Below are 16,125 nucleotides of genomic sequence, written 5' to 3'. Positions count from 1 at the left end.
TAGCAGAAATTAAGTCATGCTGGACAAAGCCTAACCTGCCAGCAAATCAACGGAAAAGAAGACATTGAATGCTACATTAAAAAAAAGGCAAGGAAATAAACTTGCGCCTTCATTATTCTGCTTGTATAATGAAAATATGGCTGTCTTTAATACCTTTGTGGGAGATGGATTAGTGAAAGACAAAGGAAGTTTTGAGAATCTATGCTTTACTTTGCCATCTGTATCTACTAGAAATATACCTGTATATGCTTGCTCTAAGGAAGCAAACATATACTTTTTAGTCTCAAGCAATTTCACTGCACATGTGTGAGAAGTGTGGGAATAAACACAAAAAGAGCTGATGTTCTTCTCTTTTGCACGTGCCACTGAAATATTTTGAGAAGCACATTCTAACTCACTTGTGAGAATGGAGCAGCAGAACTGCATGTCCATGTCAGAGTCCTACAGAGCTTTCAATTATAACCCTGAAATTTGAACCCTAAAAAAGAAAGTAATTCTTTTTTTTTCTTTTCTTCTTCTTTTTTTTTTAGGGTAAGCATTTTAAGAGATAGTCACAAGAACAATGCTAGATTGAACCCTACTTTCCAAGAATTTGGTTCCTACAGCCAATGTATTTTCACATTTCCCCCACCCAGCCACACACAGACACATGTACACACACATACTGCATCTCTTCAAAGCTGTGTCCAGGCTAAAAGCTCTAATTACCCTTCCTCCATAATATCAGATTCCATATAAAGGCTCAATGCTGACATCATAGCACTGCCATCTTCTCTGTTGTTAGCTTTTCGACCTCTGTTCATCCTGCATGTGCAAAATGGGGCAGACTTACATCGCAGGAAAGAGAACTGCCTTGCCACTATGCTTACAATTCAAACTAAGAATTAATTGTTGAACACATTTTAAATATCAAAGCTACAACTTGGTTCGCTTAATCTTTTCAAATAATTTAAAATGTGTGGTAATATTATTGCTATTTATATAGCTAATGCCTCAATTAAATGCACTTAGACATCTTCTGATGTCACTGGAATGTATTTCCAAGGATGTATGCTTACATTAACCAACGGAGGTTACTTTAATGTTCAATTAAATCAAAGCTGAAATTTTTAACCCAATCTGAGTAAGCAAAAACTAGAATTATACCTTTGAATCTACAGCCCTTTCAGTCAAATTATAGGTCTTTCTGACAGTGAAAGTCACGTTATTTTTTTAAAAATGTACACTGATTTAAAGTATAGAAAATTAAAGTGCAGAAACTAAATGCCTGCATTAAAAAAAGCAAAATCCCCACATAAACCTCATTAAATATTTATATAAATGTATTTGAGGAGAAAGTGAACTTTTATTACAGATATATAGGCTAAAATGGTAATCCTATAAGTATCTATCTTCTCAGAGGGGATTGTTTATAAATTCATTCTAATATGTTGAAAAACATCTGAATATTTTCAATGAAGTCAATTTCTTTGAAGACATTCATAAGTAGAATCCTCTGGCTTTCCAAAATAAACAGGAAAAGAATTTCAAGTGTATGATCATTTCATGATAGGCAGTTTTACTGATGATAATAATTTCAAAAATTAGATGGAATGGGGCATTAAAATACCTCCTCTTCCAGTTAAGAAATCCATAGACCATCGCTAAAGCTTTCAGAATCAGAGAACTTCAACGGGGATCCCAGTTTTCTCAAAACAGAGGATGTGAATTGATCATTTCATCAGTTTTATGTAAGTATGGGTTTCCTAAAATTTTCCATAGAAAACTTAAAAAGAAAAACCCAACTGCATGATCAAGCAATATAGATCAGACTTCTATTTCAAATAATGTTTGTTCCTGGATAGGAAAAGCAAATTAGGGGTGGAAGTTTGTGTAATGTGGCTACAGAGACAGATCTGGTCTACAGAGGAAGCTTTTTCCTTCTGCACCTCCCTCTATTTGGTAAACTACTGTAGATGGTTCTAAACATTAAAAAAGTCCTATATGTATAAGTTCCTGCCCTATTGAGAAATTTAATAACAATAACAATAATAGAGTTGGAAGGGATCTTTGAGGTCTTCTAGTCCAAACCCATGCTCAGGCAGGAAACCCTATACCACTTCAGGCAATTTATTTTCAATATCCTCAGCTTAATTAAAAATGCTAATGCAATAACATTTCTGTTTGCAAAAATAATTTAATCTATGCAACCTATCTATAGACTCAGTCCCAATAGGCTCTGTTTAGACAGAAACCCTTGATAATACATGCCTCCCAGAGACCACATCTGGTTTCTGTCAAGTGGAGTAATATTTACCCCAAAAAATTACCCCTTATTTTTTTTCTGATTATAAGCACTAAAGACATAGTAACAGAAGCATATACATGTATAGTCATACTATGAAAAATATAGGGGGGGCTGAAAACCCTTTAAAATAACTCTCAATCAAAAGCTCTGCAGGGCTCTGAAGCACACATGGAGATCTGCACAAACTGGAATTGTTCCTTTACTTTATTTCTCTTGATTCTGAATAAATGGAGCAGTTCTTGCTTAAACTAGAGATATGAAAGCCTGGGGGGGGGGGGAAACAGTAGGGGGAATTTTCTTGATTTCTTTTTTTTTTTCATTTTCCTAATTTTAAAAAACAGAAATTTGGAGAGTTGTTTTTTTTTTTTAAAGTATAAACATTCTCAATATAAAAGCCTTTTAAGGCAGACTTTTACCATATTGTTTTAATTCTGGTTACTCCTTTAAAGGGCCTTTGAAATTTAAGTCACTATTTAAGAACATCTAGTCTTTACTCATAAGCACTGCATGCATATGTATGTGCCTTTTATATATATTCCCTTCTCACCCCTATGAAGGGTATATGTTTTCCTCAATCTTAAGTCCTATACCAGAGGCCTGGAAATCTAACAGTTTTGTGCAGGATATTAGCTGCTCCCTAGCAGTGCATCTTCTGAACAGAGAGCTCTAATGTTGTGCCTGGGATCTGTTGAAGCCATTCTCCCAGTTTAGGAGTCACAGCCCTGAATGCTCCTACCACCATTGGAACCACTTTGGTCTTTATATTCCACATTCTCTCTAGTTTTTCCTTCAGGCTCTGTACTTCTCCAGCTTCCTTTCTTTGTTGTGATTACTTGGCGCAGCTACATCTATCAACATCACTATCCTCTGAAGTTTATTATTTCAATGTCTGGTTGATTGGTTAGTAACTGCCTGTCCCTCTGGATCTGTCAAATTCCACAGAATCTTAGCCCTATTCTCCATGATTTTCTGAGGTATCTCCCATCAGGATTTGGGAGGGTCTAACCTACACACTGTGCAGATGTTCCTGTACACAATGCCAGCTACTTGATTGTGACATTTAGTATGTATTAATCTTACACCCTACAGCTATTTATTGCATTGTCACTGAGACTTCTCTGCAGAGTCTACACCTTAGGTCCTGCCCACTATGAAAGACACCTATATCTGTGATTCTGGTGCTTAGTGCCTGTTCTTGTGCTGCTATGATTGATGTCTCAATGCTGTCTTGAACTCAGTTCCAGTTGTCTTCCATAGTCCCTCTAAGTTATTGAGGAAGGTTCTTAGTGTCCTATTGATTTTGCATTAGAGGGTTCATGTGTGTGTGGCATTGAGTCGTAGGCTTTCTTGGAGTCAATTCAAGCTATGCTTAGATTAGTCTGTCTACTCTAGACCTTGAGTCTTGGGCAACTGTTCTATCTATGAGCTACTGGTATTCTTGACCCACATGTGGTGCAGATCACATGTTTAGTAGTTGGATTTGAAGCAGGTAAGATACTTTGGATCTGATGAGGGCACATTCAATGTACCTATCAGCAACACATGATACCAACATAGTAGCAGAGATCCAGAAGTGGGTCAAGAAATGAAAGCTCCCACCTGAACTGGCTAAACACAAGGAAGGACAGTGTGGAGCATAAAAAAAACCGCACAAGTAAAAAGCACAGTTTAACTGCAGGCCATTAATCTGCATCTCCACAACATGGAAAGTCCTATCAAGTGTCCTAACTGCCAAGCTACAGGTCCATATGGGCCAATACATGAGCATGTAGCCAATACAGCGCATGAGTTGGAAGCTACCATGTGGAATCAAGAAAAGATGGTGGGTTTTTTTAAGATGCCACTGACAAGTACTGTAAGTGTATCCATACCAGATCCAATGTACCTTTCCCTCTTGGGACCAGAATGCCTGCACATCATGCTTACCAGAGATGGGGCTGCCATGAAGTAGAAATGGAAGCACAGATCACCCATAGGCATAGGCAGCATTTGATGTGTTTGGGAAATCCAGATAAGAAAATTATAGGTAAAACAATATCATGGCAAAAGTGAATGGCTTCAAGTTATTGCATACAATACTACTTTATCCTTTTTTAAAAAAAGATCACTTTATAGTAAGCTATGGCGATCATTAAAAACATTTAAAATAAAAAAGATAAAGTCAAAGCAGAAAGAATCGGCTCTACAGTGAATATGCTAGCACGCAGACTGAACAGAATCTCTATAGTATAGTCAGAAATATGGTGTTTTATTTTTCTTTTCTTTCCGTTTTCTTTAAATTCGTATTGTTTTTACTTTCTAAAATACCCGTTTTATAAAAAAATAATTTAAAAAAAGAAATATGTTGCTCTGCATTCAAAATGAAGTTTTGAATTTGAAAATGTTGTTTTCAGTCCTAACAACACATTCTACATTCAAGTCTGGGAGGCTTCATTGCTGTACCAATGGAACTAAAAAGCAACTGATAAATAACAGTAAATCCTATGGACATGTACTGTGGGAAAACATCTCTCTGGGCTTACGAAAATAGAGCTTAGCTCTAGGATGTCATGGATGTCTGTGTAGGAATAGGAAATCTGGAAATGTTATGTACAGAAATACTGAAGAACCAACTGTAAACTTGTTTTCAGAAGAGTTTTTGACCCAGCAAGTGCCTTCATTGATTGAAAAGAAAGGGAATATAATAATTTCATTTGGTGTCTCCTTTCTCCATTGATCTCTGTGCTACATAAGAATCTTCTCCAACAGATTGGGAGAACCGTCAGATCATCATGGAATGCAATAGGGCAGGGGTAGGCAATCTTGGCTCTTTTATGACTCGTGGACTTCAACTCCCAGAATTCCTGAGCCAGCTATGCTGAGGGGAAAGGGAGAGGTTTCCAAGCTGAGCCATGCTAGATCAGGAATTCTGGGAGTTGAAGTCCACGAGTCATAAAAGAGCCAAGGTTGCCTACCCCTGCAATAGGGGATCTGAATGAAGAAGGTCTGATCTATGAAAATCACTTTCCTTCTATTAACAAAGATATCTACCAGGTTGAAAACGTTTCTGCAAGCAGAAAGTCAAATTTTAATTCATTAAAAGATATCACTTCATACACCCACTGCTTCAGGCTGTGCAAAGATGTACCTTTAAATGTCAGAGACAATAAAATAATGATTTAATGTGCTAATATAGACGTAATGCATTTCATTTCTTAGAGAAATAAATTTAGAATATAATTAAAAGATCTTCAAAGATTTCTGTTTTTCCCCAAATCATAGGGGGAAAATATAACTTTTCTCTGCACTTCTGCGAACACTTTTGAAACATTTTTACACCTCTAGTTCAAAGATCCATCCATGCGTGTATCAGAGTTCCCAAACATGATCTTGAACAGCTGGATCATGTCTGATGTGTTTAAATGTAAAACATTTGGGGTAAAGTTGGTTGCATGTTTATTGCAATGCAATCTATTAGTTGGCTTTTATGTATATAAAATCACCATGACAAGTTATTTTTATAGTGACATCTCAGTGCTGCAGCTTTACTTCCCTGCCTATAAGTACCCAATACTCTGAACATATAGAGCATCATCTACTGGGAAAATCAAGAAGTGCCCAACCCTATCATTAAGAATCCAACTGCATATCTCTGAATTTGTTAAGTAATTTTTTTTCTGACCTTCACGTTTGTCTTTATTCTTCCATCTTTGAGAAAAATAGAAAAAAGGTCATTTCCTCCACTTTCAATATAAAATATCAGTAGAACTATTTTCCTTTTCTCAAAAGCCCCTAGCTTTACTAGTTATTAGTCTTTAGAGCCCATATGCTATTTTTCTCACTCATGTTCGTCGATCCAAAGGAGTTCATCTTAATTATTCTTCATCCAAATTCTAGTACTAGATTACAGAATTCTGAACATAAACCTCCTAGTTGCCAGTGGGAGAGGGAAGCTGTTGGTGCACAGGCAATGTAGCCAAAAAAAAAAAAAAAAAGACTGATGTTTCAAACTAATTTAATCATTCAACTACACAAGAAGATATGCATAACTCGGGTCATCTTATCTAAAAAAAATTAATCATTGCTTCTACATGAAAATAACCCTTAATCCAGTCACTCTCATGAACTAAAAACACAATTCGATATGATACAAAATTTTTCAGACTTGAAGATAACTGTTTTCTGACAGAAAAACAGAATTCATACTTTTAGATAACAGGAATGATAAAGTAGAACTGGAAATAGGATTTTTTGATCCCATATACCCAAAGCAAATAACAGTAGAGCTCCAAAAGTTAATACAAATGTTTCTTTAAAAATATTTTAAAATTGTAATTTTAAAAAAAGAGATCATACCAGCCTTCTCCACAACATTGATGAATCATGTAGACAAAAATTGCTGGCCAAAAATCTTCATAAGGACCAATGTCAAAATGGAATCTGTTAAAATAAGAAATATAAAATTAGAAGAAATAAATTACTTGCATATTTGTTAAAAGTATGAATATACAATGCTAATTTCATTGATCAGAGTTCTTTTCAACATGAAAAAGTCCTTTCTCTCAAGTAGCAATAATGCATATTTGATTCATACTGGCTTCTACCAGAAATATACAGAAATATGTAACATCTCATGCATTAATGACTTTAGTTCTTTAAAAACAAAACAAAAATGGATTTCTGGAACTTAATAAATGAAACCATTGGTATGGGAAAAGAGAATAATGGTACTTCAAAGAGGGGCACTTCCATAGCATCTATCACCAATCTCCCAAATAATTTATGTACTATTTTCAGACTATGAATGGAAGGAATGAAGAAGTCCACTTCCATCAGACACATTATGAATGAGTATTGGATCCAATTAAATATATATTAAGTGCCCTGATAAAGTTTATTGAAAGAATGATTTAAAAATAAAGTTTATTTAAACATATTTCTAAATTCCTTAGCTGAATAGAGAAGAATGTATTCTTTATGATATCTAACAGAACTTTAAAAACCCTCTACTACCAACAAGGAAAACTCTTATGGAGTATCCCCTTCCCCCCCCCCAAAAAAAAATTGTAAAGAAAAATATAATTTCCCAAGCTTTGAAAAAGAAAAGCTGCATATAAAGTATAATGAATAAATATTTAGAAATCTGAATGTTTAATTAGAATAAATTATGGTAATAATAAAAAATAATAATTATAATAAATCATTATCTTGACTATAATGAATAATCAAGAAAACAATTATCAAAAAAATCAATTCAGTTTTCTTAGTTAAAGTGCAAATAACTTGTTCAAATTATCATACTTTGGATCCATACAAAGACTTCTTTTTTTGGAGAAGTCTATAATGTGGAAAAGGTAGAAAGACAGAGAAGAAGAGGACAACCAGCACAAGACAGGTGGATTCAATTACAGTAGTCTAAAGTCCTGGAGCACAAGGTTGGAAACAGATCATCCAATGTCTATGTAGAAGCCACTAAGGATTGACACTCTTGGTTATATATAATCAATAATTATAATAAAATATACTTTTGATTATAACAAATGTGTACCATATTTAGGTGGTAATAAATAGTAAATATGTGTCATAAGCAGTGTAAAATGAAATAATGTAATCCAAACATTTCACATTATATTTTATCTTGTTATTCAGTTATGTTTTGTAATGTCAATATCCATAACCTCACATTAAGGATCAGAACGATAGAGCTGCCAATTTTGTGGATACTATTTGTGCCTGCATTGTTCTTGTGTACAGCAGATGTTCTATTCCAATTCCCTGAACTTAATAATAATAATACCCTGTGCATTAGAAACACAATAGTGCAGTGACCCCCAACTTTTGGGGCACCAGGGACCAATTCCATGGAGAAAGATTTTTCCACGGATCGGAGGGGGCATGGTTTTGTCTATTGCCTGCATCCCATGAATAGGGCTTTGCTTGTTTGTGTGGCCCAGTTGCTGTCATGCCGCGGACTGGTGCTGGTCCATAGACTGGGAGGTTGGGGACCCCTGTAATACTATGCAGCAGAGATCTGAAATCAACTGTTCTGTTTACACATATCATGGTTATTATGGAACCATGGGATACTCCCAGCATATCTGAGCATCTGCATATTTATCAGGACACAAACTTGGGACATTATCTGCTGATCATAACAATAATAGCCAGTGAAGTACTTATCAACAGTTTCCTTGCCATTAATGAAACATAGGCTTAAAGGAAATCTCAATACTGAAAAATAAGCTAGACAGGTGAAACTGATATTTATACAATATTTCAACCCATTTGAAATAATAATAGGACAATTGGATGTGTGTATTGTGTGTGTGTTCACATGCATGAAAGAATATTCCTTAGGAAAAGATTAGAGGAAAGGATTAAATTGGCCCACAATGATCCAATCTCCTTCCCTAATTGCTTGCAGTTGTCTATTACAAGACATCCATATTAAAATATTTGGCCCTTTAACAATAACATCTACTACATTCACAATAATTACCAAGATCTACTTCAATGTCAAAAATATACTGTAAAAAACATACTGTTCAATTTCTCTGCAGAGTTGTGGTGGGAGTTTGCAATCCATTAAAGTTTTCCATTCTTCTGCTGAACAAACACTGTGATATGAAAGCTTCTCCATAGTTACACGATATATACATTCTGAATGGTGAATTCTGTGATACATCTGAAATCATGATTTAATGGAAGAAATTTGTATTTCCTCTTATAGAACAAAAATCCTAAGGTTTCAAACTAAAAAGTTATTCTTGTTGGTTACACCTATCCAAACAGGCCATTTCTGAAGAGCAATCAGACATAATTTAACAGAAAATAATTTGTTTTGTTTTTCTTCCCCTTTATAGCCTGCTGGGCTGTTTCATTTTGCTGGGGACATGTTCCTAACAGGGATGACTAAGCAATCCCAGAAGTATATACCAAAAGCATATAATTCCAGCATAATCAAGGTGTGAAGATCATCCCAGCTGCCCAGCCAAAGCAAATAGGCACCATTAGAGATCTGCAATATAGGAAGATGCTGGAAATGGATGATCACTTAATGAGAATTGCCAAGGCACCACCATTTTTTACCACAAAAGAAAAGGCATTGTAAACCACTTCATTATTCTCCCAATAAAGTAACATGAATAGAAAATATAAAGTGACTGAGGATGTAGTGTTATTAGATAGGCCTCTCTGGTCAGATAATACTCAACATGTTACTGAGAAAGAGGCTGAAGATATTTGGTAATTATGATGTTACTAGATTAAAGCATTTGGGAGCCTAGTACTTGATGTTGCCATGAAGGAAAAGAAAAACTGAAATGGCAAAACAAAATTACAATGGGTTCATAGAATGCAAAAAGCACGAACATGGAAAAGCTCAACACAGTGGAAGATGGAATGAATCAACAACTCCTTGGCATGCTAGCTATCACCAAATTGAACTGGATATAAATTGGATCCATTCGGTCAGAAGATCATACTGTTCATCATTCAACACACAATATCAAAGAAGGAATGGTACTGCTTTTATAAGTCAGGAAGGATGTAGCATAGGAAGGTTGTAGCATAGGAAGGAAGGATAGGAAGGACACATTAGGAACAATATTTGGCTATTATGCAATCAATGGCCAAATAATATTAATTAGACTATGGGCAACTCCTTAATATAATTATTGTCCAGATTTATGCTCCAACCACTGATGCAAAAGAAGAATAGGTTGACAGGTTTTATACTTAAAGTCAACATGACGCCAACAGAACATGAAAACAAGATGTGTTGTTTGTAACTGAAGACTACAGCATCAACGTTAGAAATATTACAGAGAAAATTATGGCCTAGAAAACTGAAATGAAATAGGATATGATTTACCAATTTCTGTTAATCCAATGATTTCTTAATTGCTAGTTGTAGTAACACAGTCTTCCAGCAACCAAAACATTACCAGATGGAGTACACAGAGAACAAATTGACTATATTATTGGTACAAGGAGATGGAAAAGTTCAGTTACTGCAAAGAAATGGCCAAGGGATTATTGTGGAACAGATTATGTGCAAATTCCAAGCCAAACTAAAGCAGAGGAACAAAGCCAATCAGTTTTTGCAATATGATCTTTACCATCAACCTCACACACACACCCATACCCCAATTTACAAGAAGAACATTAGGAATTAGTGTGAAGTCCTGGACCTCATTGATAGGGAACTAGTGTACTTGTGGAATGAAATCAAAACGTTGCTAAGAAGCATTATGAAAGGGAAAACCAAGAAATAAAAGAAAGCAAACTGGATGTCAGACCAAATGGTGGAAATTGCCAAGAGGAAATCATAGTCAAGAAAGCAAACATCTTAGAAAGGAACTTCACAAAGAATTTTAGAGAGCTGTTAGAACGGACAAGATGCGTATTCAATTATACTTGCTGAAAACAGACAGGAAAACAAAGAAAGTTTCCCCAAAGTTCTCAGAGCTCAGGAGATTCCAAGCTTAATTGATATACAAAGGATGGAAATGTACAGACAGTAAGTGAAGAAGATCAGACAAAGATGAAATGTGTATCCTATTATTCTGTTAAAATCCAAGGAGATATTGAAGATACTTCCAACTTATAAGAATCTGTAATACTAGAGGATAACATTAGATCAGTATTCTGTTATTACCAGTCTGAAGGCTGCAGGAAGTGATAGAATATCTGCAGATATATGGCAAGGAACAAAAGGAAAATCTGAAAACTTCCAACCAAAGTATATCAGCAAATATGGCCAGCTGTTGGGAGTTTACTTAGAAGACTTATCAGAGTGTGTAAAGTATTACAAAATATTATTCATTTTCCATGCCTTTAAAATAATGCTTAGGATCATCCAACTCAGACTAGAGTCTAACATGAAAGGGGAGATGGTTGTAGAAAAAACCAAGGAGCAGTAACATTATTGCTGATGAACAGTGAATAATTGAGAAAGCCAAAGAATATCAGAAAGTCAATATGTACTTCATTGATCATTAAAGGCATTTGAAGGATTATGCTTTGAAAAACAAGATATCCGGAACATCTCATTGTCCTCATATGAAATCAAGACACAAATCAGGAAGCCAAAGTCCAGACTGGACACAACAAAACAAACTGGATGTTTCCAGGTTGGCTGAGAGAAGGCTATAGGTAATCAAAGTCATAGAGAAAGTGAAAAATGTAGGCTAAGTTTTAAATATAAAGACAACTTTAAAAACAGATAGTGGGGGTTAGAACAATTAATCAGTGAAATCACTTGCCTCCAGAAGTTGTGGGTGCTCCAACATTAGAAGTTTTTAAGAAGAGATTGGACAACTATTCATCTGAAATGGAATAGGGTATCCCTGCTTGAGCAGAACGTTGGATTAGAAGACATCCAGGGTCCCTTCCAACTCTGTAATTCTGTTATTCTGTACATCTGTCAACTGTACATCTGTCAACATCTGTACAGTTGTCAATTTATAACCATTTGTTTAATGACTGTTCGAAATTACAATGGTACTGGAAAAAAGTGACTTATGCCCATTTTTCACACTTAGCAACCATTGCAACATCCCCAGGGTCATGTGATCACCTTTTGTGACTTTCTGACAAGCAAAGTAATGAGGAAGCCAGATTCACTTAACAACTGGGTTACTAACTTAATTCAGTGATTAACTTTATAACTGTGGCAAGAAAGGTCATAAAATGGGACAAAACTCACTTAACAACTGTCTCACTTAGCAACAGAAATTATGGGCTAAATTGAGGTCATAAGTCGTGGGCTACCTGTACACTAACACTTAGTAGGGTGGTTATGAAGGCCTTGGAAAAGATTTTAAGATGCTGGAATGTCTTCACCTACAAAGTTCAGAACTGGGCTTTTCCCTGTGACACTCTATGAAAGTGAAAGTTGGATTTGGAGAATGTAGGATATAAATAGGATTGCTGTTTTTGAACTTTGGTTTTGGAGGAGACTCCTGGGAAATCTATGGATAGCCAAAAATAGACGAACAAATGGGTAACTGAAAAATCAACCCAGAGTTACCACTTGATGCACAAATAATCAGAATCAAATTATTATACTTTGGGTACTTTATGTGAAAGCTTAGCTACCAGCGAAGTCTATCATGGTTAAGAGATGGATAGAAAGAGAAGAGAATGATAAGCAGCAAGATGGATGGATTCTATTAAAGCAATGATGGGTGCACTATTGGAAGACCTAAATAACTAGGTTTGAGGTAAATCATCCTGGAGAAAATTGATTGATAATTAAGAATCAACACCATCTTATTGGCACATCATCATCATCATTATCCTCATCAACAAAATAAAAATGTTTAAATATTTGAAATCAAGAACTTAACACAAACAAGCCCACAATATCAGAAACAGTTTAGTACTTGTAATCACTCATTGTACTAAGAGAGGCAATGCCAAAGAATGTTCAAACTATCACACCATTGCACTCATTTCACATGCTAGTAAAGTTATGCTTAAAATCCTACAAGCTAGATTCCAGCAGTATGTGGATCGAGAACTACCAGAAGTACAGGCAGGATTTCAAAGAGGCAGAGGAACTAGAGATCAAATTGCCAACATACACTGGATCATGGAGAAAGCTAGGGAGTTCCAGAAAAAAATCTACTTCTGCTTCATTGACTATGCAAAAGCCTTTGATTGTGTGGATCACAACAAATTGTGGCAAGTTCTTAAAGAGATGGGAGTACCAGACCATCTCATTTGTCTCTTGAGAAATCTATATGCGGGTCAAGAAGTAACAGTGAGAACCGGACACGGAACCACTGATTGGTTCAAAATTGGAAAAGGAGTCCGGCAAGGCTGTATACTGTTGCCCTGCCTATTTAACTTATATGCAGAGTACATCATGAGAAAGGCAGGGCTAGATGAAACAAAAGTTGGAATTAAGATTGCCGGGAGAAATATCAACAACCTAAGATATGCAGATGATACCACTCTAATGGCAGAAAGTGAAGAGGAGCTAAAGAACCTCTTGATGCGGGTGAAGAAGGAGAGTGGAAAAGTTGGCTTGAAACTCCACATTAAGAAAACCAAAATCATGGCATCCGGCCCTCTCAATTCCTGGCAAATAGATGGGGAAGAAATGGAGTTAGTGACAGATTTTATTTTTCTGGGCTCAAAGATCACCTCAGATGGGGACTGCAGCCAAGAAATTAAAAGACGCTTGCTCCTGGGGAGGAAAGCTATGGCAAATCTAGACAGCATTCTAAAAAGCAGAGAAATCACCCTGCCAACAAAAGTGCGTATAGTCCAGGCCATGGTTTTCCCAGTTGCAATGTATGGCTGTGAAAGTTGGACCATAAGAAAGGCTGAGGGCCAAAGAATTGAGGCCTTTGAACTATGGTGCTGGAGAAGACTCCTGCGAGTCCCTTGGACTGCAAGGCGTTCAAACCGGTCAGTCCTAGAAGAGATCAACCCTGACTGCTCTTTAGAAGGCCAGATCCTGAAGTTGAAACTCAAATACTTTGGCCACCTAATGAGAAGGAAGGCCTCACTGGAGAAGGGCCTAATGCTGGGAAAGATTGAGGGCAATAGAAGAAGGGGACGACAGAGAATGAGATGGCTGGATGGAGTCACTGAAGCAGTAGGTGTGAACTTAAATGGACTCCAGAAGATAGTAGAGGACAGGAAAACCTGAAGGAACGTTGTCCATGGGGTCGCGATGGGTCGGACACGACTTCGCAATAAACAACAACAAAATATTATATTAAAAATAATGTTATTTTGTTTCACCTTCTTATTTTTGTAGGACAAAACTTACATTAGCGCAGTGCAATGCTAAAGCACAAAAGACTGCAAACATTTTAAAATTGTTCTCGTCGGTTTTAGAAAAGGCACTTCCAGTTAGCTTGTTCACCATCTGCACGACACCAATAACACTTCCTCGACTCACAATAGGCATGCATAAAATGTTCCTTGTTGTATAGCCTGTGTAGAGATCTACCTCCCTAGAAAATAGAAAGGAAGGAAAGAATAAGAAAAGGAAAACAGTCATTCATTTCATAGTAATGCATTCACTTTATTAACAATAGTACTGAACATTTTTTTAGTGAGTAAACCAATATCCCCTTGGGAAGTCACATAGATGTGTCATGTGCTGTCAACCTTCCTTCACAAAAGAAACGCCATCCTTTAGAGGTCAGTGTAAATCTTTATCACCAGTTGCTATTCCAGTGGATCTAACACTCCACTTCTTATTTTTCACCATAATATCCCTTTCCAAAAGTTAGTAAAGGAGGCCAACCGTGGTAGCAATATTTTCCAAGATGTAGGAAAATAAAGACAATTGAAAAAGATGTGAAGGAAAGAAACACATGAATCTTAGAATTCTTCTGCTCCTATTCAAACTATTTCACATACATTAATTTGTTAAAATACACATAACATTCTTGCAAAGTCAACAGCATTATTTCTGTACTTCAAACAGGGATTAAACTGAGACAATATCTAAAGTCACCCTGACTTTATTATCAGCTTTGATTTGATCCGGAAATATCCTAATGTATACTTCACCACAGAAATCTTCCAGTTAATAAAGAAACTCCATTAATGTATGGGATACACATATTAAGTTGTCCCTGGCCCTTAGGGATGCAGTTGACCAGAGGAAGTGTTTGGGAAAAATAATAATATAACTCATTAAGCCAAAGCGGTGGTGTAAATAAGTGGTTTATCCTAGTGAGAAACTACATTCTGTGCAGAAAACTATATTCAATGCAGTTTCATGAATCTATTAGACGTGTAACATGACAATATGACAAACTGGCAAGCTTAAGCAGAAGTTAAACATACTGTATGTCAAAGCCTATTATTTAACCACCTTATTAACTGTATATGTTTTTCATATACAAATGAATGAGCTTTTCAAAAATCAATTACTTAGCATTCATTCTCCTGGCAACAATACTTTAAAGGGACAATACAATTCCCATATTAATTCATAAAGAAAACAACCTTCAGCAAACATACATCAGTTTTAATGCAAAACTATAAATATATTTTATTTCTTAATTGGTAGCTGGGGATTATTTACATTAAAGGAAACAGCTGTTTCTTTTAAACAATCTGTGTCTTAAAATGACACCCATGAACGCTTCCTGTTCTTAGGTCAATATGTTCTCTAACTTTGATCAGGGTTCCAACTTTATATCCAGTGTTGGAAAAAAGAAATTCTTACCTGGAAATGTTGCTCTTGTGGGAGGGCATTTAGTTCAGAAAAAGTCCAGCCTCTGATGCTGAATAGGCAAGGCTAGGAGGCATTTCCTAAGGAGGTAGGACTTCTTTAGATCTCCAAGGTAATGCCAAGGTAGGAGATTATAATAGGCAAATCAACCCAAAAAATTAAAAAATAAATTGCTTGCTAAAATAGAAGAACTGGCCACCTAAATCAATAGTATCAATGGTTAGAGAGGATTAGGGTTGACTCACAAGTTGGGCAGAATGATTTCCTGCCTATGAGAAGAACTGAAATTCAGAACATAAGAATTTCTTTTTCTCCCCTTATAGGCATGAGGACATTCACCTCAGGGATGTAAAAAGACCAGAACAAAAACCAGGACAATACATCACATGTTTAATTACCTCCAAGACATCTGGAGGAATAAGCCATGATTTCCTCTAGAAGTGGATGGAATATTCTGTATTCTAATTCCGAAAGAACTATGACTATAGAGGATTTGTTTTTCCAGAGGAAAATCAGAGCAGATTAGTTTAAAAGTTTGGGTTAGAATTTGAGTCCTTTCTGTACAGAGTCCCTCTTTTTCAGAGATCTTCCATGAAAAAGAAGACAAGACTACTCTGGATGAACTGATGGAAGACAAGTGGCAGATCAC

The 16,125-nt window shown here is 36.0% G+C and overlaps 1 protein-coding gene across 8 annotated transcripts in view; it reads right to left on the bottom strand.

Moving 5' to 3' along the window:
- The window catches only part of PDE10A (phosphodiesterase 10A), a 102,145-nt gene that overhangs the window by 14,919 nt on the left and 71,101 nt on the right, over window positions 1-16,125 (bottom strand). For 6 of the 8 annotated variants that reach the window (XM_039348920.1, XM_039348919.1, XM_039348925.1 and 3 more), the window contains 4 exons: window positions 14,055-14,241; window positions 8,809-8,951; window positions 6,623-6,706; window positions 709-804 (listed from right to left, as the gene is read on the bottom strand). In XM_039348920.1, coding sequence (XP_039204854.1) covers window positions 709-804; window positions 6,623-6,706; window positions 8,809-8,951; window positions 14,055-14,241 — 510 coding nt within the window. The remainder of the gene's footprint in view (window positions 1-708; window positions 805-6,622; window positions 6,707-8,808; window positions 8,952-14,054; window positions 14,242-16,125) is intronic. The other 2 variants (XM_039348921.1, XM_039348926.1) reach the window with 1 other exon arrangement.

The sequence above is a fragment of the Crotalus tigris genome, unplaced genomic scaffold (assembly GCF_016545835.1).
Source record: "Crotalus tigris isolate CLP2741 ecotype Arizona unplaced genomic scaffold, ASM1654583v1 scf7180000018210.256481, whole genome shotgun sequence".
In the NCBI taxonomy this organism is placed as follows: domain Eukaryota; kingdom Metazoa; phylum Chordata; class Lepidosauria; order Squamata; family Viperidae; genus Crotalus; species Crotalus tigris.
Note: the sequence above shows the minus strand (reverse complement) of the source record. Positions and strands in the feature narration are given on the sequence as shown.